General features: G+C 47.4%; 1 protein-coding gene across 1 annotated transcript in view; it reads left to right on the top strand.

Annotated features, from left to right (window-relative positions):
- The window catches only part of IGDCC3 (immunoglobulin superfamily DCC subclass member 3), a 112,651-nt gene that overhangs the window by 45,298 nt on the left and 40,005 nt on the right, over positions 1-27,348 (top strand). Inside the window, exons 4-5 of the mRNA XM_080396891.1 lie at positions 19,224-19,368; positions 22,046-22,176. Coding sequence (XP_080253017.1) covers positions 19,224-19,368; positions 22,046-22,176 — 276 coding nt within the window. The remainder of the gene's footprint in view (positions 1-19,223; positions 19,369-22,045; positions 22,177-27,348) is intronic.

The following is a 27,348-nucleotide window of genomic DNA, read 5'->3' as shown; positions in this document are numbered from 1 at the left end:
GTGCCCAGTTGGACCTGTAGGTGGGTATTTGCTTTTGGAGCTCTTAGCAATGTTCAGGCACGAGTGGAAAGTTCTAGCTTGAAGCAGCACTGGGTGAAACGCCTGTTAGGCGTCTTTGTGTTGATCTCTGCAAACCTTTCGGAAGCAGGGAGGAAAGGACTGGCGCTGCTCAGAGCCATACCTGGAGTTTGCTGCGGAGCATGGGTCTGCCAAGAAAGGCTGAGGGCCTTTTGAAACCTGACCATCTCTCATGACATGGACACCTACCCTGTGCTCTGTTTTCCTGCCCACTCTCAGATTTGGAGCCAGAAGGATGAGCTGTCCCTGAGAGCCAGGCCACATCCTGCTGGGGTGCTCAGCCTTCTCTGAAACCATTAAGAGAGCAGGCTTCTCAGCTCCCAGAGATGCTCACAAGCTATAAGGCATGCTAATTAAAACCATTCCTGACATAAAAAAAGCATTTTGCAGAAAGAAAGGAAAGACCTGCCCTTCCTGGAGTTTATAATTGAATGTATGAGTAACCTGGCCTCGGGTTTCTGGGGCATGAAGTCTGTTCCCTGGCTTTATTATGTGATTTAAAAAATAATAATAAAATTTCCTGCTTTCCTCCTCAGTAGCTTTCTTCCCCCTTTCTTCCCCTCCTGACCCTGTGCTTGTGTCCAGGAGAGGTTTCCTGGATTTAGAAACAGTCTTAAAAGATATCCATGTGTGGATGGAGGCAGTAGTGGACTGTCAGGGAAGGCTCCTCCAAGGTGGTTAAGCCGTAGCTTTGGATATTTTTTTTCCTCTTCTATGTTCTTCTGTCTGTCCTAATTAGGCCCCTGTGGTTAATTTTTCTGCCTTGGCCAACCCTGTCCATTCTCAGTTAGTGCAGCACCAGAGCTGTGATGTGAGTTGGTGGGTTTGTGCTTCTTCTCTCTTGTCCTGCTGGGCTTGTGTCCTACATGGGAGCAGGGATCATAGAATCATAGAATGGTTTGGGTTGGAAGGGACCTTAAAGCCCATCCAGTTCCACCCCTCCCACCATGGGCAGGGACACCTTCCACCAGACCAGGTTGCTCCCAGCCCCGTCCAGCCTGGCCTTGGACACTGCCAGGGATGGGGCACCCACAGCTGCTCTGGGCAGCCTGTGTCAGTGCCTCGCTGCCCTTACAGTTAAGAATTTCTTCCTAATATCTACCCTAAATCTACCCTCTTCCAGTTTAAAACCATCCCCCCTTATCCAATCACTACATGCCCTTGTAAAAAGCCCCTCTCCAGCTTTCCTGTCGGCCCTGTTAGGTACTGGAAGGTGCTGTAAGGTCTCCCTGGAGCCTTCTCTTCTCCAGGCTGGACAACCCCACCTCTCTCAGCCTGCCTGCATAGGAGAGGGGCTCCAGCCCTCTGATCATCTCCGTGGCCTCCTCTGGACTTGCTCCAATAGGACCTTGACCTTGTGCTGGGGACCCCAGAGCTGAACATAGTGCTGCAGGTGGGGTCTCACGTTTATAAAATATTACTCTGTTGGGCAGCATCACCGGGAAGACCATGAGGAAGATTATTGCTTGCAGACAGCCTGGTTTGTGATGAATCTTCCTCCTTGCAGCTGGAAATACAGCGTGGAAATACTGGTATCTGTTGGGGTTATTTGTTGTGTTGATGACCCTATGCTTTTTAGAAAAATTTCTGGTACTTTCTTCTTCAAGGTATCTACAGCCAGCTCTGTGGTCTCAACAGTTTTGCCCATACACTCATACCAGTTTGGCAGTCCTGGAAATGCAGAGCTATGGGGCAAAAGAGCTCTGTTCCTGCTGTCATGCAGTCTGTCCAGTAAGCAGTTTGTCCTGGCAGCACTGCCAGCATGGTGCTGCAGGCTGCACTGAGATCTGTGGTAGTATAGAGGGATGTGCAGGTAGACCTGTCCATCCCATGCCAGATTTGCCTGCTTTTTGACTCTTCCCCTAATGTAAAGTCAAACTGAAAATGGCAGAATGGCTGCGGGGAAATACAAGCTGTTACCAGACCACTGGAAAAAGAAAAATAAAAAAAAAACCAAACAAAACAGGACTCAAACCAGCTGACAAAACCCATCTTAGTTGCCTTTATTTTTTTTAGTTGCCTTTATTTTTTTTTCCTGGACTGGCCAGGTAGTTTTTAAATCTTAGCTGTGGGACTTTTGCTGTGCTGTCCAATAAAACCTTCTGTGTGCATTGACTGGTAAGAACAATCCCTGCAGCCAGCGAGGGGGGGTATTTTTGCAGCCTGCATCCAAGTGTGACTCCGACATTTCACACTGCCATCTGAGCTAGGATGGGCCATGAACAGAGATTGCACCACTCCTTTCCCTGCTTATCCCAGGCTTCTCATTGGGAAAAGGGCCCTTGCTCAGGGGCTGTCAGGGATGTGAATTATAAAAGTTTTATTAGTGAAGTGGAAAGATGTTTCAAGTGTTACTGTTCCTTGGGAAATAGGAGAAGGAAAGACAGATAATGTTTTGCTTCTTTATTAGGTTGGAAATCATCTATAAAGCAGAAGTGTATTTGAAACCAAGCCCCCGTGTTTCTCATTAATGCCGATCATCCAGCCAGATGGATGGAGGGTTTATATGATGAGGGGCTTTGAAGGGGTCCTGTTGTAGTGGGATGGGTGCTGGAGAGCCCCAGAGGAGCCAGCTGTGAGGCAAGGTGACCAGAGCCACCAGCCAGGGCAGTCCTGCACTCAGCCCCTTGCAGTTCCTTGCAGCAATGCAGCCAAGCGCTGATATTCAACTGTGACAATCTGCAGGCTGGAAAAAACTGAACCTTGGGGGAAACTACCTGCCTGGTGGCTAGATGATAGCTTGTGTGTGCACAAGGGTTGTTGGTCAGACACTGAAGGATAGCAGTGAACCATAAAATGTCCTTTAAATTAGCAAGTACAAGTAAACTATGTGGCTTAAAATACTCTATCATGTTGTATGCCAGGGCTATTAGTCCCCTTCTGTGCTTCTGTCAGGTAGCGTGGCAACCAGCAGTGAAGTTTATCGGATATTAAAACCTGCTTTTGAAATTTCTCCTAAAGCAGAATACTAAATCAACCTCTTCATGGTGGTGTTTTTCCTTTTTTTTCATCTTGTGCTGTTTCCTGCCTGGCAACTTTACCTTTACTTCCATTTCTCTCTCTCATTTTCCATCAGCTCTATCTGTAACCATTTTGTGTTTTATTGAGCATGAATGAATGGTGATGCTTTTTAGATGAGTGATATTTTCATCTGAAGATGCTTGTTTAATATAAGCCTTTGCTCAGCTGTTATCCCTATGGTGCTTTGTGTTTACCAACAGATTATTTCAACTAGCTTGAATTTGGAGGCAAATTAATTACATGGAGAGGTTTTCTGCTGTTCCCCTACCCCAGCAAAAATTCTGCTTCTCTTCTGATGGGACATTATGGACATGAAAAGTGATTTGAAGGTGAGGTGGTGTGTGCTGCGTAAGAGCTACAGCATTGCTCATGGGGCTGAGTGTAACCTACGCTTACCATATGCTACCACCCTCCCTTTTAGGTAAAACGGGGGTGTTTCTGCTTCCCTGCAAATGATAGCAGCTCTGCAGAGCAGAGACTATAATCACTCAAGCTGCTGCCGTGTGGGTCTCCGTGCATTTGGGAATAAAATTTTCCATCTGTGGGAATAGGTTATGAATCCAAAGTCATTAGAAAGTGTCTGGGTTTAGCCTTGGTGCCGTAAGCAGGAGCTCAGCTGTCAGCAACAGTGATGGATCCCCAAATACCTGCTTGTTGCAAGGCGTTGCTGCCACCCCGAGAGGTTCCATGGCTGTGCAACAGCAACTGTACCTAGGGATGCAGAAATGTGCCTCAGTTGTTAAAAATCTGGGTTTTGTTTGGCCCGAGCTTTGTTGCAGCAATTCCCTGGAGGTCTCTGCTGGCTGACTTCATCCTGGGAAGGTATATGGCTATTTTTTGGCACTGGCAATAAGCAGGCTGCTGCTTACAGCTGTGGCAAAGGCATGCAAAAAGTCAGAGAGGGCATTGTTTTCCTCTGTCATGCTGGAGTGCAAGGCAGTGTGTGTGAGACTGGCTGCAGGCAGGCAGCGTTGCTTGCTGCATGGCACATGCCATAGCAAAACCACAGAGTTGAGAGCACTCTGGTGTGCTAAGCTTGTTCTGTGCTTCTTTGATCCTCCCAGGCTCTTCTTGTCTGCATCTGAATGAACCCTGCTGCCTCTGATCCCTGTCTCAGGCCACTGCAGAGCTGGTTTCCCATTAGTTCTCTGAAGCAGGTGATGGAGCAGACAAGCAAAATCCCTTCCTGAAGGCTGACTTTTCTGCTTGTGCCAGGATGGCAGGGACAGATCTTTTTGCATGCTCCAGCCAGAGCCAAGTCCCTTCAGAGAGCTCTGACCTGCATCTTACACAACAGAAATGGCATTGGATACCAATCAGCATAACCAGACATCCCCAGGGTGGCACCTCAGGAGCTTTTGGAGGCACAGGTCTCTGCACTGGCCCCAAAGCCCACTGCTGTATTAGGAGCAGGGGAGGAGGTGGAGTTGCTTGTCCCCTGTGGGCTGGAAATGGGCTCTCTAATACTCATTTCCATGCCTTGGGAGTGTTGTGCATCCTTAATCTCCTATGGCTTCTTCTCTTCTCGCTCCTCACGAAACAGCTGGCAAGGGAAGGGGCTGGAGCTAGACCTCATGACCTTGACAACATAGTCAGCCAACTCTTTGCTACACCAGGACAGCACTGGCACCAGTGCCAGGCTCTGGCACCCTTATTCAGTACCATAGTGCTTAGGGAAATCAGATATTCATGGCAGTAAATGTTCCTTTGGGGCAGTGGGTCCTCTGGGGTCCACCCTACCAAAATCAGCAGTTGCTCCTGGGGAGAGGTACTGCTGTCAAACCTGGCCCTGAGTGCTTATATCAACGTCTTCACCCCCTTCTATGTGGATACCCCAGGCACGGTATTTTCCTAGCCAATCTGCTCCATTAAGGCATTATAGGAACATCAGTTAATGAGGCTGGTTTTGAGAGCAACATATTGGGCAGGCAGCATTAATCTGGGCTGTCCCTACTGCTCCAGAATTTGCATCTGCCACCGTTGTGCATCTCGCAGTCAAGCTGCAAGCACTTGGTGAAAAGGGCTGCACTTCCAGATCCCCTCGCCATCAATTTGTCTTGCAAATGAGTAAGGGTGGCTCATGCCACCCCAGCCCCGCTTAATCTGATGGCTGGGCTGTAACTCTGGGCTAGCACAGGGTTTGTGGCATGGTGCAGCCAGCTCACACCACTCTCCTTGCTGCCGTTCACCAGCCAAATTTCTTGCAAGTGGGCCACGCATCTGCATTAATTTAGACAGCTTAATGTGGGGAGCTCGCCAGCTTGATTTCCCCTGTGGTTGTGGGAGTCAGCTGGGGTGCCGGGGCCTCCCATTAGTGGTCCAGCCCAGTGCCAGATGGCGGGTGATGGCTTGCGGAGGCTCTGGAGCTGACGTGCCTCATTGTGCGAGAACACAAAAGCAAGCTGGGATGGATTTTTTTTCCTTCCCCCAACTTCTGCTTTCATTTTCCTTCGGCACTGTCACCCTCACAGTTAATTCCTGGAGTTCTATTTATTTATTTCATTTCATGGTGGGGAGGGCTGTGAAGTTGCTGGTGATGTTTTCCATGTGGATGCTCTTGCCTTGTCCCACACGAGTGTCTTATGGACTTTGCTATTTCCTGTCTTTCATTCCTCACCTGAATGTGCACATGGGGCGTGCAGTCCTGTGTGCATGCACACCCACATGAAATCTCTTCTTGGACAATTTGGTCGCATAAACAAATTATTAGGGTATCATAGTGGGTCTCCTGGGGGCCATTATGTGCCACAAGGTTTTGTTAAGATAGATTTAGTTTCCGTTCTGGGTATTTTTGGGACTCCCAGCAGTTTTTCAGGTCTGTTAAGAGTCTGTGCTACAATTACCTGTTGGTTACTGAGTTTTCATCTCTTTTGTTAGTACCGTAGAGATGCCTGCTTTGAGGTATAGTTGTTTTTTCTGATGAAGATGCACATTTCAAGAGAGATAGGACTGATTCCCCAGGCTGGGGGACAGGAGGGGCTGAACATCCATGCGGAGACCCCCTGAAGATCAGGCTTATGGGGCTTTGGCTCTGATTTCCCTTGTGCTGCAAACACTGGGGCAAAGCTCAGGTTCAGGGCTCAAAGTCAGTAAAATGCCTCCCCTGCAACCCCACCTTTTAGGCACTGTGTTTGACCTCTGCCTGCTCTCTAAAACCCACATTGCTTTTGCAATGCTGCCATTCCTTGAGAGTTAGCATCGCAAGCAGGCTTCCACACTTGCATGCACATCCCAAACCCATAGCAAACTTTAAAATGAAATTTCATGGTGGTGGGGAGCTTAGGTGGCTAAATGTTGTTAGCCTGAGCATGTAGATGGGGAATGCATCTGGGAAGCGAATGGGGACGGCAGGTGCCATGGGCAGGGATAGGGATGGAGGAGTCCCAGGTGCATGGGGTGAGATTTCCCTCTCCCATGGGTGCACCCAGCCAGCAAAGCCAGGGAGCAGAAGGGATGTGGTCACATCCATCCTCTGCATTGTAGCTGGGCAGGTGCAGGTTTGTATGGCTTTCCTATCACTGAGAGCCTTTGAAGGCAAATACTGGTATTTAAATTTGGATTGTAAGGCTGCTTGAGTGTCCAGCCTTTCTTTTATCTCTTCTTTCTTTGACAGGATCTGTGGTGCTGAGCCCTTCTCCAGGCTGGGCATCGGGTGCAGGGTTTCTTTTCAGGATCTCCTCTTGTCTTCTGTCTATGACACTGAATTTTGCTGCCAGGGTTTGTTTGGAAGCATAGGTGGGGAGCAATGGAGGGCATAGGGCCCTCCATTGGCACATTTGCAGAGGGCTTAGCTGATGGTAGCCACAAGCCTGCAGGAGAATCTGTGTCTCCTAGTCAGGGCACCACTGCTCAGGGAGTCTGGCAGCCTGCCCAGCCCAGCCTGCCCAAATGAGTTTCAGGATGCTCAAACACACCACTAAGCACAAACATTTGGGTAAAATATTTGCACATTCCACAGTAGGAATTAACACAGGCTCTTCCCATCTCTTATCCTCCCAAGAAGTAGATAGAGCCCCTCCTTGCAGCCCTGTGAGCTAAGAGCTACCCTGTCCAGGAGCACCGCTCAGGAATTATGCTCTTCAAAGGCTTCCTGAGCCTCCCCACCCTTGCCTCATGTTTCCCAGCATTTCTCATCGTATCCTGTTCCCTTAAACAGTACCGAGGTCTTTGAGACAAGAGGAGGTTACCAATGTTTGTCTAATCTGTGAAAAAAAAATGCAAAAAATATAAATATCTGAAGTATGTATCTGAATACCTTAGTAAAGTGTTCAAAGCTGAAATGTTGCTTTGCTTGACTGCTCGTTTTAAAAATTCTCCGTAGAAAAGATGTGGTTATTTCTCCTTGCCAGTCATAGAACATATCCAAAATACTGTATTTGTATACAGTATGGAGACTGGATGATGGCAGATCAGCAGTAGATCGCCCTCCTGTAGGCATGTTATCTTTCTACTATATAGAAACCTACTGTTGTAAACCATCTTCTATGCAGAAAACACCCAGTGAGTGCAGCCCTGCATGAGGTGGGTGTATGTACAATAAACGGCAGAGCCATCTTGACGGCCTCACAGTAAATCGGTGCATCTCTTTCTGTCAGATTTCTTCCTTGACATGATACTCTGAGATGCTTTGGTGTGGTGGTGATTTCACAAGCAGTGCTGTCCCACTGGCCACTGCTGCTCAGCACGTGCCAGTAAGGATGCACTGAGCCGGGAGTGGCACAGCGGTGCGTAGAAGTGTTGTCTCCTTGACCCACCACTCTTCTCCTGCAGCCTCTTTTCAATGAGTCCTCAAAGGTAACGAGTTTAATTTGATAAACTGGGCCCGGGGTGAGGTGTTGCTGTGAGTTTGGGAGATAAGCTTCACTGCTTCTTATCAACAAGAAGCCAGTCCTCCCTGGAGAGCTGTGTTTTCTGGAATGCATCTATGCTCCTCGGGTTTGGTAATGGTCTGGTGATAGGAAGGAAAACAAAGACAGTGAGATTTGTGGTTTGTAACTTTGCCATCACTTCCTTCCTCTGTGTGACCATCCTCTACATCCTTATCTTTAACCGTCCTCCTGTATCCTCACTTGCATTTGCCTGTCCGCATGCTTTGGAGTAGTGATGTCTCCCAGTCTTATTTAGGGCACTGTGGGGTAGGCAGGGAGGAGAGAGGAGTCGCTGCACGTGCAGAGGTGCTTTCGGACGGAGTGGCAGCTTCATGTGGACCTAGCATGAAATGTGAGCTCTCATTTTGTCATGGGAACGGGTGTCTGGAGGCACCCCAGCTCATGGAGTCCAGCCCATGTTACCACCCGTACTGTGTCATACATGCACATACATGCACATGTATGCACGCTACTGTGTATACGCTAACAAGCGATGCTGGGATACAACCCCAAGTACAACCATCTGAGCAGAGGCGCAGGAAGGGAGTTAACACTCCTGGCTCATGCACAGAAATACAATCCCCATCTCCTCTGAGCTCCCAGAGAGAAATCGGTGAAAACATCAAACCACACGTCCTGTACAGTGGGGCTGATACGCCGGAGCTATGAACTTTCTCTTTGAGGTGGTAATAGTTTGGCTAGCAGCCAGGAGCGGCAGCCGCGAACGGAAAGGGGGACTTCCAGAGATAAGCTATTTTCAGCCAACTGGGCTTCTCGCTGCGAAATAAATAGAAAAAGGACGAGCTCTGCGTCTGCGGTCATGTGTCCTGCTTTCGTGGATTTGGCCTATTTTCTGAAGAATGGCTGTAATTCAGCTTGAATTTCCCCTGGATTGCTGCCAGCAAAATAGGAAGCTGTTGCTATTGCCAAGGAGCGAACAGGAATTTATATATGTAGCTCAGCCACAGGGATGAGATGACAGCTAACGGCTTAGCCGCTGCTTGGAGGAAAAGCAGACCTTGAAGGAAGCTGGATTTTCTCAGTATCACAGCAGTTCAGTCCTTTCTACATCTTTGATATTATCACTTTCAGTCTGGATCAGGCAACATTGTGACACAGTATCTGTGCTCACTACCAAGGGATAGAAGCAGAGGAGCGCTCAGCGTTTTGGAAAATCACCTCCATTTGAGTGAAATTCAGAGTTAAAATGAACAGAAAGGAGCTTTAGAGCAGTCCTTTGTAATGCTAACTCCATGCCTGACTTGCTCTGCATCTCTGCTTGGGTTCTTTGGCCTCTCCTCTCCTCCCCGTGTGCACAGACGATGCTGAGTATTTCCCTTGCAATGATGTGAGGCAGCTTCTCTGCGTCAAGCGATGGAAATCCATCCTTTCGTGATTGTTTTTCTATTTGAATAACTCCTTTAGTCAACATGTGCACCATTTCCACTTCTGTTTCATTTCTTTATAATGAAGGGGGCAGTTTATCATGTCAACACAGAGTATGGATGTGGTGAAAGACACACTGTTCTGAAGGATTTAAAGTTAATTTCCTTCAGACAGAGAGACTGTTGTTCAGGTTACTCTCTCTCAAAGGCAGGGCAGTCGCCTTTCTCCCATGTTCTGGCTGCCTTCTGGGGCTACAGGGAGCCTTTACCTTGTGTCTTTACACAGCTCTTCCCCCTGGCCGGACCCTGTGCTTCTGGGAGGTTTGCAAGTCTGTAATGTTTTAGAGTCTGAGGGTACAGCTGGGACTCAAAGCTGCCATCCAGCCTGTGCTGTGTAATGGGACAGGGCAGAGAGGTGCACCTAGGTACTTGTCATGTCTGACTGCCTGCTCCTTAATGAAAGCCTGAGTCTTTCTCCGTGCTGTGCTTGGGTTTTTGCCAAATGCTAAAGATTCTTCATTGTATGCACTGGAACACCTTGGGCCACCAGATATGATAAAGATGCAGGGCATCATCTTGGAGGCAGTCCCACCTCCTCCAGGCAGTCATCCAGCTGCTGCCCAAGGGAATAGCACAGTCGGTACAGTGGGCACCATGGCACACAGGCAGAATGGGCTGTAGCTCAGTTTTCTACAAACTTGGTCATTCCAGCCATGCAGGAGCATCATGAAGGGCACGGCTCAGCAGCACCGAGCACTTGCTGAGCTCCCTTGCCCAGGCAAAACTCCCACTGCGGCAGGGTTGACTCTGCTGCAGCTGAAGGGAGAATGAAGAGTGAATTACCAGCACTGGTGCTGTTTGCTGTTGGCCTGATAAAAATGGCACTTTGCCCAAGTCTTCTATAAATCACAGGTTCCATTCGGAAAGGAGTTTTCTGTGGTAATTAATGAGCCAGTATAAAGACATTAAACGGAGAATGTGTAGTGATAGAAAGGCTTGTCATTCACTGAGCCATCTTCCCCCATGTGAATAACCACGAGGGAACAAAGGCCAAACTCCTTATAGACTGAAGTGCACTATCTCTGATAGCTGGGAATGAAGTAATTCTCTGAAAATAACAAAGGCGCAGTGAAATACATTAGTAAACTAATTACAAGAGAGCTGGTAAAAACAGATGCTGAAAATTTAAAGCTATTATTGGAATGATTGCTAGCAGAAAAATGGGGGCTGACAACAAAAAATTAAAAAATGCATCTCATTTAAAATTCATTAGCCTCTAAATCAGGACAGCTCCCTGTCTGAAAGCGGGGCTGATGGCATTTCTGTGGGCAGTCATGATGAAAAGCTTCCTTTCCTTCACCTTTCTGGACTCCACCATTGCCTCCAGAGATGCTGAAACGAACCATGTGCTTGTTGGCAAGCACAGTAAAACAAGGATGGCTACTGGCTTTGCAGACCAGGAGGTCCGAGCAGGGATGTTTCTACCTAGAGGTGTTGCAAGGGCTGTGGTGTGGCAGGATAACACCTTGTGCTCGGATGGCTCGCTGCTCCAAGCTGATAAAAAGCAGGATTGCTCATCTGCTCTCACCATCGGAAGGAGTTGGCTGCAAACAAAGTGCTCCAGGGCCAAAAGCGGCTGTTTGTGAGGTTCCTCTTGTACCATCTCCATCAATATTTGGGAGAGGGATGGAAAACATTGTTATTATGCAACAAATCAAAATGGTAACTATGTAATTTGTCTTAATTGTGTATGTCAGACTAGGAAAAACACGAGGAGCTCCGGATGGGAATCTGGCAGGAAAGACCTGCCTGCTGGCAGCATCCTGCGTGCTTTGCTTTGCCCTCGCCAAGCCAACCTCTCCCAGAGGCTTGTGGGACAGCTTGCCCTTCATTTTCTCATTCTTTCAGGGGTCTGCAGGGGCATTTGAGTGGGATAAATCACAGCTATATTGCAAAGAGCAAACATGTGCTTCAGAGGAAAGCCTGGGAGGCGGTGGGGTCTTGAAGAAGTGATTGCCCAAAGTGGAGTGAGCTGTGGTTGCAACAGGAGGGAGCATCTTCTTGCGATGCTGGAGGGGAATCATGCTTTGGGGCATGGGAGCCTCACGTGATGCTAGGGTTTTTTGAGAAGTCACCCCACAGAAACACAGGAGCTCTTCATGGTGACTTTTACCACTGGGCAGGTGTCACAGTGGCCAGCATTGCCCAGGCAGCATCACCCTTAGTGCCGGAGCACTGTAATGATGACGAATAACCTCCTCTTGCACTGCAGAATTGCTAGCCCCATATGCAGTCCGCCCAAGCAAATTAAGAGTTGTTTATGACATTTAATACTCCTCCTTCCCTCCAGCAGCAGGGTGGCAGGTCCACAGGTTTGGCTTCACAAATGGTCGCCTCAGGATACACTAAATGCTGTCATGAGCCAGAGAGCAATTTCGTCTTGAAAAATTACTGCAATAGCATTCCCTGATAAAGGTCTCTCCCAGCAATGCCTCCCTCTTCACCAGAAACTTCTTCTCTCCCTGAAACCAATTTGAGAGTGCTAAAGGGGCTGTTTATTAGTCAATTCTCCTGCAAAAGAAGAGGGTACTGGAAGACAAATAACCACCTTGGGCTGTCTGCTGTGCTGTTCAGTGTAGCAGGTAACACAACGGGATGCTGCTGTGTGCTCTGAACATGGAGGGAAGTGAGAAATTTGGTCCGTGGGATTGCCAAGATGTATCTTTGTAAGTGATTTATAAGGAGCAGCATTGCCTCATGGGTAGAGCATGTCATTGGTACTCAAGGGATGTTGTTGGGTTGTGACCGTGGGTGTCACTTTGTGTCCTCTGTGCCTGTCTTTGTAAAATGACTGATATGTTATAGGAAAGGTTTGAGAATACTCAGTCCTGGTTGCTCACTGGGCTTCAGGGAGGGCATTTGTGCTGATGCACTGGGACTTGCTGTTCCTTATTTCCAGGCTGGGATGATTTCTGACTGCAGCCACATTGCAGGATGCCATGGGTCTGAACAGGGAGCATTTGGGCAGTGCGACTGCGCAAGGGAGAGCATGGCTTTCAGGGGTTTCCTCTGGCATAGACAGCTCCCCTGATGCTCTCTGTCCTCCCAAGTCAAGATAACAAGGGACGGGGTGTTGGGTGTTAGGGATGCTTCCTGACATGCTGTACTGGAACAGTGTGGATGCACTCTCTCTCCAGAGGGATAGCACTTTGTGAGCTTTATAGAAATTGCAAGATACTTAAGTGTAAAACAGCCCTTAGGGTATATGGCCCTTGTTTATCTTCATCCATGGTGCAGAGACTGCATCTATTCAGACAAAAATCTTTCCCACTCATGGGAGAGTACCCCTGCATCAAAAACTGATGGTGTTGTAGCTATTTTTCCAGTCAGCAAGCTATAATCAACACTATAAATACACTAAATGTTCTTTAGTACAGGGAGACAGGCTTGGAGGCACTTGTGATTGTGCAGGAGGGGCTGGGTGTGCTGGTGACGGGGAGTGCATTCAAAGAAGGCTCAGGAAGAGGAGTGGAGCTGCAGCAAAGGCATTCAAAGGTTTTCCAGGTGCCACGATAAAGTGCCTGCAGGGACAACCCATCCTCCTCCTCCCAGCCCTGTCCTTTGCTCATGCAGGATGAGTAGAGCAACCAGGGACCCATGAGCACGTTCCCTCTGACTCCTGGTCTGCATGCAGTGTAGATGTGTTCATTACTTTCACAGGATATTTATCATCCCTACACAGAAGCAGCCCCCGCAGGGATCTGTGCTTTTTTCCACTTGCTTCTCAAAGCACCAAAACAAACAGTAAATCACGGGTCGGTAGAGGCCATTGGTGCTGCTTGTTGTGCTGCAGTGGTGGGGGCGACCTGAGCTGGACTTGGCTCACAGTCATTGCGCAGGTTATGCAAAAAAATGAGAAGCCATATTCTCAGATCAGGCAGCAATTTGCCTCTTGGTGGACTTGAGTCATGAAGTGGTATATTTTTTTCCCCTCCTCTTGTAAAATATCTGTTGCATGTTCCCTCCCGTGGGCAGCTGCTGTATCCCACTGCGAGGCATTAGCTCAGTTATCTCCCTTTCATCCCTGTCCCAGGAGCTTAGGGTGGGTGGGGGGAGGAAAACAGGCCAGGTGGAGACTTTGTTTCTCAACCAGAGAAATCTGTCTGATCGGGCATTTTCTCAACCTTGTTTAAATTATTTCACTCAGCTTTGATTGAGTGTGTCAACAATGGATGGAGGCATAAGGATGCAAAATGCAGAGAGGGCAGAAAGCCTGGACCATCCTTCATCCCTGCTCTGAACAGTTGTACCTGCTCCACAGGGAGAAGCAGCAAAAGAGGAATAAGCATTTGTTTGAAAATATTGCAAGCAAGAAGTGTGCAGGACTGACCCTCTCCCTCTGCACCTGCCCAGCATAGAGCAAGATGGGGCTTCCTCCCTGTCTCATCTCACCATGTATTTTGTTTCCTCTTAAATGAGCTACATTCCTCCAAAGTGCCTTCCTTGCTTCAAACTCTCCCGAGTCTTGTAGCCCATTTTCTTTTGAGATCTGAGGCCCAGCATGGACAATAGAGATTTGGGATTTTCACCCCTATGCAGGGGCAGAAGGGATTTTCCTCTGTTCTGGGAGAGGCATGGCTGGTCTTTAATATTTTCCTCCCTTTCCAAAGCCAAGAGAAAGGCGATTTTTCTTCCCTTTAGATGTGAGCGAAGGCCCCCGCTCCTGCTACTCCTGGAGAATTAAATAGATAAATGGGCGGCGCTGTTGTTCACGCTTCACTATGCACAAAGCAACTTGCATTCAAAATTGGGCTCATGGCAGTTCAGCAACAACCTCGCACAATAGCATCATTAGACACGCAGGGCCAGCTCGCAGGCGCAGAGGCTGCTCTGCAGCTGGAGTAGCCACCGGGCTGTTGTGACATGGGCTTTTTTTAATCTTTAAAAAAATGCATCTTTAAAAAAAACGTAGAGAAAGAAGATACAGTGTCTTTTTCTTAAAGACTTGGTAAAGCGCCCCTGTTTGAAAGCAGGGAGAAGAGAGGAGAGGATGGGATTTGTGGTGTCCATACGCCCCCCATCTTTTGTGCCAGCTCTTTCTTGTAGGTGAACCCTCCATTTCCAGAGTGTGGAGGGGAGTAAAAAGGGACCTGTGTTTGTGAAGCCTTCACTTTCTGACTTCCTTGAAAATACCCCAGGTTGCTTTCGTAATGGTGAGGGTTTCCTAGACCAGGAAGGAGTGGAACAAGATTGAATCCCTCTGCTTGCTTTGGGGATGGTGGCTTGCAGGGGAGCTTTTGGGAAGTTGCGGTGCCAAGGGGTATGGGTGCTTAGTAAATCTTCACAGATACCAAAAGCTGGTTCTGCTGGAGCTGTCAGCCTGATTTGAGAATGGTTTGGGACTGGGTTTAATTGGCATGGTGGTCGTTGTGTTTTAAAAATGACCCTGACTTCTGCTGACTAGAGGGGAAATTCAATTTTTTTAGTAAGTTGGGAAATTTAGTATGAAAATCAGCAGCTGTCACCATCATCAGGATGGAGCCGGTCCTGGAAAGGGTCAGCTCTGCTCATGGCTTGTTCTGTCACGCTGGGCAAACCATTTGCCTCACAGACTTCACCTTCATCCATTGCAATGGAACTAATGAATCCTGCCTTCCGTGGCAGGGGCATCTGGGAGCCCAGGTACTGGAGGCACATCCCTGTTAAACTCTTGTTCCTTGTACTGTGTTAACTTTGAGACGTATTCACCATGTGTGTCCATTTGAAGTGGTCTGAATTTAACAGGTTGGTGGCAGAAATGTGTAGAAAGGGTCTTTGCTTGTGGGCTGCTGTTTGTACACTGCCTGGCATCAGTGGCAGTGAGGATGTTCAGCTCTTCCTGAGCATCCTCTAGTGTCAGAGCCAGCCTGGGTATCTTTCCCCTAAAGGAATTTAAAAACAAAAAGCAATGTGATCGCAAACTAGCTGGGCTTCCCAAATACTCTCCTAACACCATGCTTGGCACTGAACTTTTCAAGTCTTCTTCCTCTTCTTGTGCCTGCAGTTGATAATAGTGTTTGGGTTTTAATGATTCTAACAGGCCTGGGATTTGCTCTGACATACCAAGTTAATTTTTTCTTTTTCTATATGAAATCTAGGTCAATCTCCAGCTTAGAACTAATGCTGTACTGAACAAAAAGGATTGGCCACTAATAGTTTCAATTTAGTTTTTCATAGAGTAAAGAAAATTTCACTCATTACCTATTTTCATTTTTATTCCATTGGCCTTTCCACAGGGCCTGTTAGGATGGAGACAGTGCTTGTGCTTTGATTAGGAGAGACCCAGCAAATTCATTTGCCAGAATGAATCCTCTGTGAATATGGATGAAAATAAGAGTTGCTGTTCACCTGCGCTGTGTCTGTAGGACATGCCTTTGGGGACTGCATCCCAGTGAGGGTTAGGTGGTGGGAGATCCCAAGCATGGGATTCTTTTTAGGGAGGACCCTCACCCGTGATCCAGCCTCATCCTAGTTGAGGTTGTCCGTGAGTACAACATGGGTGAAGGAGAGATGAAGGTTAACTCCTCTGCCTCATGTTTCAGTGTGGCTGTAGACAACTCAGTCTGAATCCAGTCCTAGCCAAAGGGGAGGAGGTTCACTCATGCCTGCAGTGTGTGAGGGCTGCTAGGACCGTTCCCCATCTGCTCTGAGCCCATTTTGTTTTGTCTTTCCCTGCCCTGTGCCAGTCTGTGTGTACCATGGCCAGAATCCAGGTGCGATGATAGCAGAAGCACTGAGACACCATGGCTTTGGAGCATCAATATGGAGTAGTGAATGTGTGTGTGATTTAGGTTGATTTTATGGCTGTGCTCACTCGTGAGTGTGGATGATACTGCGATACACACGGAGATGGCAGAGAGAAATTTAATGGGAACAGGGTGGCACTCACCCCATCTGATGACAGCAAAAAAGGCTTGGGGAAGCTCCAGTTCCTCCATTGGCACATGGATGCTGCGTTGCTGGATGATGGAGGCAGCGGGCAGATGGATTAGAGGGTGCCTCCCCTCTTAGAAGCTCACAGGTGAATACTGTGATTGCATGTATTTATTTTTTAAATTATTATGGCCATTAGCATAGAAATGAGATGCAGCTTCCTGGCTGCTGGCCAACCCCACCCGGGCTGGTGTGCAGCTCTTCTCTGTGGCAGCTGAAACAATAGTGCCCGGCTGATAACAGGGGTCCTGGCATTTGCTGCTGAAAGGCAAGTGACAAATAGGAGCAAGCATTCTGCTCTATGAGTTTGTTACGGTCATTTGGGATGTATATAAAAATCTCATGTGGGTCAGCAGAGATCTAGCCCCTCCAAGCAATGCCCTGTAAAGCAGTTGTGCTCCGATGCCTCTCCTTACACCCAGTGATTTATTTCCAGACTGAAAACAGTATCCCAGGTAGTCACTTGCATTCAAGTTTTGTTGCTGTTTTACAGGAGATGCTACAAAAGCTTTTGTCTCTGTAACTGTAAATAAACTTGTAAACCTGTTTTAAAAATAGCATTTTGTAGCTGGTGCATGAATTTTTAATGCATCTTCTGCAAACCAGCTGGTCTTGGCAAGGGTCACAGTGTTTCCTAGGCATTTAACATAAAACTGTGCTTCAAAGCCACATTATAGGGTCGTTGAAGAGTAATATTTTACTTAACATCCTCATAACTGAATTATTTATAACTTCCCATGTTTTATTCATGATAAATATTAATACTAGTGTCTTTAAGAGTAGAGGTTATTGCTGCAGTTTTACCTATAAGAGGTGATATTATTGAAATAAAGGAATGGCAATGAATTCTGTAGCCAGCAGAGCTAAGTTTGTGCCAGGGCTGTTCTCATTCACACCTCCCTCTTCTTATCAACCCTGTCAGCCACTGAAAAACCTTAGTGCTGAGCATCTGTACATTTGAAAGGAATTTTCCTCCAGGCATCTGAATCTATGCCTTTTTTTTTTTCTTTCTTTCTTTGCTGTCCCCCGTCATCGTGTGTCGTCCATCGTTTTCGTCATCTCCCCCACCGCCCTTTATTAAGGAGCTTTGTGTCTTTCTCATTAATTCTTGGATTCGTTTCTTGCTGAGAGTTTGTAAGCTGTGGTTGCAAGATGCTCACCCTAGCCTGGATCTCCAAATGGCAGCCTTGAAATATTATGCAGGCTCCCTCAAGCTCTCCTGCCACGGGCAACCCTGGACCCTCCCATTTTTTGAAGCATCCCTTGCCAACCTTGGAAGGGGAATCACCTGGTGTGGGAGAACCTCTGGCAGCCTTTGGGCTCCTTCCCACATGGCTGAGTACTCTGGGGCACAGGCAGTCTTGTTTCAAGGCCAATCCTATATGAATTTGGTAAATTGCCATTCCATCATCGGGCTCCATCCCTTACCAGAGAAGATATTTGCATTAGCTTTCATTTTGGGAAAGGAAAATAGAATTTTACATGATCTTTTGCCTTGTCCTGGTGCATTCTCATCTGGCTGGAGCATTGCACAGCCACCTCCTGGTCCTGCTCCCATCAGTGCATCCCAGTGTGGGGCTGGCTGCCCATCCCACCCTCACAGCTGCAAAACCTTCCCAGCTTTACAGCCGCGCGGGGCTAGGGCTTTGCTCCATGTTACTCGATCAGCTTAACAAATCTGCAGTCAGCGGGTTGAGAGCAGTGGTTGTGGGAGCAGTGTGGGTTAACGCAACACATATTTAATGTATGATTGCTAATGGCCATCTCCCATCTGCCTGAGCCCAACTGGAGTTTGCAGATGAATGATTAAGCTGCCCTGACACATACGCTGCTTGTTCCTTAGCAGAGGTACATTCATTACACTTGATGCATGTAGGAGGGGACGAGGCTGTCTTGCTGGGGAGAGGGGTATTACTGGGCTGGGGTGGCAGAGCAGGGGGCTCTCTTGGAGTTTATTTTGTATGATAATGTGAGTGATCTTCCCGCAGATGCGGCACTATAAATGAATCATGAGCTGAATAACCACTGGGATGTTTATTAGCTTCGAATATGTTTATTGCAGAGTCAACAGGCAGCACCTTCCAATTAATTAATAGTAATAATTACTGTATTATTTATGTAGCTTTAACAGCATGCCAGAGTTTCCACACAATGGTTACAGCTGTGGCTATGCTGAAACAGGCTGATCTGTATTTATCCTTTGTGGGCACGCTGAGGTTTGTCATTTGCTGTCGGGTGGTCCCATCCCCAAAAGCTTCTGTTTGCTGAGCTGCTGAGCTCTTGGCAGCTACTCTTTCCACCAGCTGAAGCCTGTTGCTCCACAGTGTGGGGATGTGACCATTCCTTCTGCGGTGCCAGAAGGCAGAGTATGCAATGAGCTGGAGTACCTGCCAAACAGTGATGGAAGTCAAGGGCTGTAAGTTTTACTAGGATATCTGGGAACTCTTTTGGTCAAGATATTTAATGAAAATGAGTTTAGGAGTCAAGCTATGCACATCAAAAGGATATTTACAGCAGATAAGACATTGGCAGCAATAGAAAGGATAGGTATCTCTTTTCTGATGTGAGCTTGGATCCAAAGCCTGCTGAAACTGTTGAGAATGACCTCCCATAGGTGCCAGTGCAGTGCCTGTGTATCTCGCTGCCCCCATAGACCTTGCTGTGGGGCTTGCTAAGTCAATCAGTTCAATGCACAGAAGCAGATATATAGCAAGAATTTGCCACTAGTCCTGTTTCTCCACACTGGAGGTTGGTTAGGCTGCAAACCAGCCTTCTGGTTTTGCATTACAATCCCATTTGCTAACTCTGGGGAATAAGGGTGTTTCTAGGTCATGTGAACTTGTTGGCAGTGGATCTCTCCTTACACGTGTATATTTTTGTCTCTCTTTTTGTCTTCCAGCAATGTCTGACTTCCATATCCACCCTCAGAATGCAGTGGTGGAAGAAGGTGGTGTAGCAAGATTCCAGTGCCAGATCCACGGTTTGCCTGAGCCAGTGATCCTCTGGCAAAAGAACCGCATGCCGGTCAACACAGACAATGAAAGGTAGGACATGTTCAAGCCATGTACTGCTGATCTTCCTTTCTCCAGGTGGAAAAAATTGGCCAGGCTTGCTATTGCCCTCACAGTTATGCTAGGACACAACTAACCTGAGCTGAGGGTCTTGGCCAGCATTTCTGCCATGGAAGACTCGGGCAGTTAATGTTGTGGGTTGTCTGGGCTCCTTCTGGCCAAACACTGTGTGGAAATACTGCATCTCCCAGGAAAGGTAGATAAAGCCCATTAGCTGATTTTGGAGGAAGCAAGGGCTTGCACTGACCTTCTCTAATCAGCCCTGCTCCAGGTTTACTTTCAAGTGTGGAAGAGTCCACCTGGCAATCCTAGCAGAGCCAGGTAGCTTTGGCATCCATCATTCCTCTGTGACTCCTTTTTGTGCAACTCTTTCTGAGCCAATTCCATGAACTCCTGCAAGTGCTGAATTACACTGTGGCTGCTGGATTTTCCTTTCCAGGTGGACTCCCTTGTGTATGGTGGCAGGGAAGCTCTGCAGAGAGCATCCTGCAGCGCCCTGCGCTGCCATTTCCCATGCAATCCTCCTAAAGAGAAAGCCCAGCTGCCCCCCTGCCTCAGCCTAGACCTGGGACGGCACGTCCTCGCTTCCTGTGTTTGACAGGCTGCTCCCTTTGCGTCGGAAACTTTCCTCATCACGGTTTGATCCTCTGAGCGGCAGTGGGGCCTGGTGGAGGACAGGTGGCAGGAAATGCATGCTTCGTGCCGGCAGCCTCTGGTGGTCTCAGCTGTGGCTCAGGAGCTGCACAACTGATGGTGGGAGACAATAGGTCGCAGCACACCTCGATCACAAATTGATGTCCGTGCATTGGGAATAGGCAAAACCAGGAAGCTGTAAATATTTCCCTGAAAGCCCCTATTCTTAAAAATGTCAGTTCTGCAGCAGAACATGGTTGACTTCTTTGGAGGCAGGAGAAAACATGAGGGCTGGAACAATGCCTGACCTTTTCAGCATTGTGGCGAACTTACAGTAGAAGGACCCAAGAGGCCCAACTCTGCCATGGAAAACTGCAACTGTCAGGTTTTGTTTTTCCTTGTGTTTTTCATCTGAGCTTTTTTTAGCCCAGCACAAGGTTAAACTTGATCTCCTCTGAAGGCTTCTTACTCGTACAAGTGCTGAACTGGGGATGTGGTGGAGCAGGGCAACTGGTCCAAGGTGGTGTCAGCAGAGATAAGGGGTGCAGAACTGGACCTGATGCCTTGTGTACATCCTGCTGAGATGTTGCAGGACAGGTGAAGTTCCCTTGAAGTCCTTCATGTGTTATTGCTCCTTTCCACTTGAGCCCAGGGTCACAGGTATGGAGATGGTCAGAGATGTGGCAGCGTGACCAGAACTTCTTTTCTTCAAGGCTGAGGAGCCAAGACTTCTGTCCAACTCACACAGACCCAAGCTGCGCTATCCCTACTGCTTCTTTTCTGGGGCACGGAGCTTGCCCAGGCCCTGGAGGATGTGGGCTAGGAGCAGTTTCCCTACATTCAGTGTCCTAATTTTTAACAGATTTGGCTTTTTGTGGGAGTAAAGTTACCAGGGAACGTTTTTATTGTCAGCTCATTAGATTGATCTCTGACACCAATGGGCTTGGGTGATGAGGGTTGCTTCTCTAACTGAATTGGATTGCTGCATTAATCACGCTTGGTGCATTTCTGCGTATAAAGTGTATATAAATTTGTATGCCGAGTCTTGCACTTGGAGGCTTTGAAGGCAGAATAATAGCTTTGGAATTGAATCTTCTAATGCTGTGGGCAGATTGTTAACAAAAATGAAGGCTTCTTGTGGTATAATTCATCCAAAACAATGGGCATTTTAAAGTCCCGGGGAGATTGCAATCAACTTCGGGACGTGTAAAACTGATTGCTGTCACGCTGCCTCCGACACAGAGCTGCACGTTTGGAGCCCAGCACAGGGAGCAGGTTATAGGCACTTAACCATATGCTGATATGGAAAAAGATATTCTTCATCTTCCAGACGGAAATGGATTATTAACTCATCACAGTGTAATGACTTAGTACCAGTCAATTCAAACACATGGTTGCCAAGCAACCTGTAATGTATGTATACACATGTGTGTATGCATGCATGATTTAAATGTACCTATGTTTTAAATATATAAAATATTTATTGATTTATGTGTGCTCACTCAATATCTATTTTAAACATGCATTTCCATACATTTGAGGTTTTAAGGTCATGTGGATTTGAGTTCTGGACCTGGAGTTAGGAGTGTGGAGCACACACTTTGCCTGACACTTGTCCATGGTCACTGTGCTTCAGCTGATGAGTGATAACTCCCACATCAGCTGTGTTCACATGCAAATGCACTACCAAAGCTTTTCCACAGGTTGAATAGGAAGCATCTACTTTGTAGCCTTCCAGCAAAAGTCATCCTTTCTCAAGGATGCATCAGAAGATAAAGAAAGGGAACATACCCTCCTATAAAAGAAGACCAGAGGCTCAAGTATCCAAAGAAATAAAGGACTGATGCAGCGATAAGCAGGGGCTCAACCTGCTGGGGGCTGCATCACTGAGGTGGTATTGGCACCTCTGTGCTGGGATGCGGGGAGCCAGCCTGCCTCACCCAGATGGCTGTGCAGCCTGCTTTCAAGTCATGTCCTGCCTTTGCAAGTTTTTGTTTCTGCTTTTCTTTTCCCACAGATACACGCTGCTTCCCAAGGGCGTCCTCCAGATTACGGGACTGAGGGCAGAAGACAGTGGGATTTTTCACTGTGTTGCTACCAATATTGCTAATGTGAAGTTCAGCCGGGAGGCCAGACTCACCGTGTCAGGTTCGTACCAGTAAATGCTGTTGTGACTTGTCTTTCCGTCATCTTCTTCACACTGCTGTTCTGGACCAGGACAGTTTAAGAAAGCTTCAAGCTAAGAGCACCGAGAAGCATTCTTCTGTCCAGCCATAACACTTTTCCTGTTCTGAATTGTTATTAGTTCCTGCCAGATCAGTCTGTTTGACAGCAGATGAATCTGTCTGTTTGCCTGTAAATTAGCACCAGCTTCTGGGTAGAGGGAGAATGGTGAGAAAATGAGTTACAGCAGCTTTACATTAAATGAATTATTTTGGAAATGTGAAAGATTCATCATTTCCTTATGAGACCTGCCCACTCTGGAAGTAATTGCAGCACACAGGGTGATCAATTATTTATCTAATGGGGGAATTATTTTCTGTAGGCTGTTAGCATTGCATTGCGACCAAAGTGAGCTAACCTTTCTTTGGAAGATGAGAAGGAGGAGCCCTGAGCACCCCAGGCTGAGTTTTGACTTGGTTCTCCATCCACATTTGAAGACAGTGGCTGAAACAGGTTTTCATCTCTGAAAGCTCCAGCTGAAGAAATGATGGTGCCTTATGGTCTCTTCTCCAAAAAAAAGGGGCCAAAGTCATGTATTTGCTGTTTGGTTTCATGCTGCCAGAGGTAGGATGTGATGAAGCTGTAAGGGCAAACTACAGGAACCCACATCCACACTTTGCATGTGCACAAGTTTGGCCTGTTTGTGAAAGCACACAAAATGGCATGTGGAAGTGATGACATTGGGCACAATGAAGGAAGGATTAGGGTGCAAATGCACCCACGTTGCCGTAGCTGTGCTGCTCTCCACTGACGTGCCCATTGACCATCCTCTGTTAGTTGTCTGTGTGGGACTCAAGCTGATCTCTTGGAGCCCTTTCGAGCAATAACTCATTAGCCAGTTTCCAAACCCGATGTTAGGTTGTCAGCTTCTAGTTAGGCTTTCTTCATTTGTCAGTCTTTTTAATTTAAAATACTTTTGGCTTCAGCAATCTCTCTTGATGTTTCAGTAGCTGCTCCTAGTATGAAGGAAGTGGGAAGTATTAAGTCAAATCATACAACCCAGCCTGATCAAGCAGCTAGGAGTGAATGGCACCTTTGTGCCCTCTTCTTGGAAATACCTTTTGATATGCTCAATCTCCTTGTATGAAAACAGGACAACTTTCTTCTCCTGGACTTCAGAGCATCTGTGGGTTACCTTCAGAGAAGAGTGCCAAAGAAGTAGTTGCCTGCAAATTGTGGCTACATCGTGCTGGTAGGGTGGGCTCTGAGATACAGCGCTCGGTGCAGGTCAGAACCCCCCTGAGATGCTGGATACCCACAGTTGTCCTCTGTGACAACAATGGTGATGCATCTGTGGCTTTCTGGTGGGGGACCATCCCAGATTCCATGTGGAAATGGAGGTTAGAGCTCTGGAGGGAAGAGGCATGGGAAGTCTGCACAGGGCTGGTTAGATGTGTGTTTCTCTGAGCATTTTTTATATGCAGTAAAGGGTCTTTCCCCTGAGCTGCAGTCCTCCCGTCCATCAGATACACATAACTGCTGGTACCCAGTGGCTAGACGCTTGCCAGTGTACACTCATACCTCACAGCCTGCCTTCACCCTCCAAAAGGGCTGCCTGGCCAGTGGTCCTAGGGTAGGAGACTTAACACTTGTACCGAGTGTCATATTAGCCTCTGCTGACTGTAAAAAAGTAGCACGTGTGAAATGGCGTGAAGCTGGGGAAAGAGGGTTGCTGTGTATATTGGCTTTGATGGGGAAAGAAAGCAGGCTAACTGGTTCTGAAAGACCTGGGAGCTTTTGATGCCTGTTACTTATCTGTTTTCTTGATCTATGTGAACAGTAGCCGCATGGAGGGAAAAAAAGAACAGTAAATTATCAACATGGTGAAGTTCTTTGTTTCAATTTACCCGTCTGAGTTATTATTTCTCACAGGGCAGAAAGTGCTAGTTGTTCTCATCTGACCATCCCTTATTTCAGATGGATATTTTCCAGGTTTCCTGTCTGTGAAATGTTTGTGGCTTTCTTTTCCTTAAAGCAGTTGGATGATGAATACAGACATCATCCTGTTGATGTGCCTGTTGAAGGGCTTGGACCGTGCTTCAGTGACTGCATGTCAGCAGGGCTGACACAGGACATTTGCATGCTCTCAGCTCATGGAAAACCTATTGCACTGGGTTAAACCCCGGTGAAAAACGTTTATGGTCTGAGGTGTTAGCTAAAAGAACCCAGGTATCTGTTAGACCAGGACGGCAGGTATGTGCTAGTGTGTTAACTCTAGGCTGTGGTGTAGCAGCAGAAGTTATGGTGTGCTGTGGGAGCCTGTGCCACTGCCGCAGGTGGGCAGGAGAGGGAGAGGAGGGTGGCTGCCTGTGGGGGACAAAGGACCCTGCTCGCAGCACTTTCCTTCCTCTCCCTGGCAATGGTGGTGGGGCTATTGGCAGCGAGCAGCACGGATATGTCTTCCAGTCCTACTGATTGATTATTTTCAAGTGCCTGCTTAGCAGAGATGCTCCCGAGGGGCTGCCTGCCTCTCTGCACTGACACCTTTTCAGTGCAAGCTGTGGCTTTCTCTGCTGCTGTCCTTTTGATCAAGATCTAACTGCCTTTGCCAGCGATGCTCCCGTCACTGCAAGAGTGCCTGTCACGCCTGGCAGTGCCGGGGACCTCCCCATCCTTACTGCGATTGCTGCTGGCAGAGTCCCTGGGGTCCACATGAATCATTAGAGCCTTTTTCCCTTTCAAAATAAATCCCCAACACATTGCCCTGAACCCTGTTGTGCTCCAGCAGCACTCGCCTGCCAAGAGTCCCTCATTTTCTCACTTCTTCCTTCCTTCCTGACCCTGAATCAAAGGGATTTTCTGGTTGGAGAAGGAAACCTCTTCCTCGACAGTTGGGCACAATCAACCCTTTTGCATGGTGCTGGCATCTGACAGCCATATCCCTGCTGTTTCACTGTCCCTTCTGACCCTGGAGCTGGCACTGCCGTGGGTGTTGGGCTCGCAGCAAAGCTGTGGGACCATTACATGGCCTTTGCAAGAGAAGGTGAGCAGCGGTGGAAATACCTCTTCCAGAGCTGGGCAGGATTTGGCCCACGTCAGAGAGCTGAGCCCACAACTGAAAGCCCAAATGCCTATTAGTACTCAGAGTATAAATCAATGAGTATGGGGTTTTAAATATTTTATTGTTAAAATAGAGTGTTTTATAAATTCTGCTTTGGTCTCAGCTCCCATTCACTGATATTCTTGGATGACCTTGGACAATTCATTTCATTTCTCTGTGTTTTGAAATACTGAAATCACTATATAATACAATGATAATATCGTATTATTCTAAGCGTGAACATTTAGTATTGTGATTTAGAACAATAAATCTACATGGATTTTAAAGGCACTCTGAAGTACTGAGGGGGAAGGTATTGTTTTTCAGATCTCTTGGGGTTAACCAGCCGGTCATATGAATTTATTGTGCATTCTGGTTCTCATCAAAAAATCTGCATTTTATGGCTTGCAGTGAAATGCATTTAGTGAGAAAGTCAGCTCTTAAGTCACACTGACACGGTGATTTTTCTTGGATTTTGCCCATTTAGACACAACCTCAGAGTTGCTTTATCCCTCCCCATTTAGCCCCTGTAGGAACAATGAACAAACGAGCCGCTCTGATCTGTGCTTGCCTTTGGACCACTGCAAAATCCCCCTGCTAACACCCTGACTTTAGCCCCTGAGCTGCTGTGAAAGGGTAAGGCTAAAAAGTGCAGGAAGAAAAGATTTTTTTTTCTTGGAGAAAAGCCCTTGCAGATAGTTTCTGGTGGATGACTTCTTTTTAACAAGCTTTTTGGACATCAGAAAGTCCATGTACAGGAGTCAGTATGGGTTGGTCCCTACAACAAAGCCTGGCCCATGGCGAAGCACAGCTCTCCAGTCCTCCCTGTGCCACTCTCCTGCTTGGAGGCAAGCGACCAGTCCAGGTATTTCTCTCTACAGGTGTACAGAGCATTTTTGCCAGCAGCAGCTGTCGGATTGTTGAAATTCCTTAAACACTGCTTTACCTCAGCATTTCTGGAGTATAAACCAGCTCTTGCAAGAAATGGGGAGAAGACTAATGCAGAGGTTGTCAGTGTTCCTGTTTACTGATGGAGAACTGAGAATATCTCCTCTTTTTCCTCCTCTTCTGCTCCCAACAAATGGGACTGAAGGCTGAAAGGACCTTTGGCATGGGGATAAGGCACTTTTTAGGGACTCGGGAGATGCAGGTTTAGCTGTGATATACCTGACACAGGATGATGTTTTTCTCCTGTAGTCTCCTCCTGTCTGGTGAAATGTGGTTTCTTTTGCTTGTCTTGTGCCTGTCTGGTTTGCAGAGTTCTTGTGCCAGGGCTTTATTGTATTATGAGTCTGTGCATCACCTTGTACGATGGGTTTCATTCTTGGTTGCTGCCACTTGGTGCTACTGTAGTGCAAATAAATTATTAGTGATTTCATCGTGAGCAATAATGGTATCACAACACCAGAGTGGACCAGGATGGGAGTGCTGTAAAAGACAGGGAAATGACCACCCTGTAGGTTTTAGTCATCAGAGGAGTTTTCTTGAGTTTCCTTTCAAAAAGATCCTCAGCAGGAGTCAGGCACTGGCACCTCCATCACTCTCTGTGTCCCAGGACAGGGCTTTTGAAGCAAATGACATGAGCAGCAAGAGAGGATGCTTGCAGAGAGGCAGATTCAGGCATTGTGGACTGCATGGATTACTTTATGGCTTGAGATGCTGAAAGATAAAGCAACAAAAAAAACATTTATTTGCATTCCTGTCTACACGAGCTGTTCTACAGCTTGTGTCCTCCCTGTATACCATGTTTTTCCTGCACATCTACTCTCTGCAGTTCACAGTGAGCTCCTTCTTTATCCTGCCTTATCTGGGTGTTAACAGGGCTGCTTGTGACTGGGTTGGTTGGCTGAGGGATTTTCCCCAGCAATATCATCACACACTTAAAACACGTCAGACAGTGTGATTGTCACACAGACATTGTGCTCCTTTTGTTTCATGTACATCTCAGATTTACTGAGGCTTACACTAGCCACATCATATGTACTTAGAGGATGCATGAAACTCTCAGTGTTTCCATTAAACAAGAGAGGATCAGGTGCATTTTAATGATGCTGCTG

This window comes from Falco punctatus (genome assembly GCF_963210335.1).
Source record: "Falco punctatus genome assembly, chromosome: 7".
Classification (NCBI taxonomy): Eukaryota; Metazoa; Chordata; class Aves; order Falconiformes; family Falconidae; genus Falco; species Falco punctatus.
This window is presented reverse-complemented; position numbering and strand designations above follow the sequence as displayed.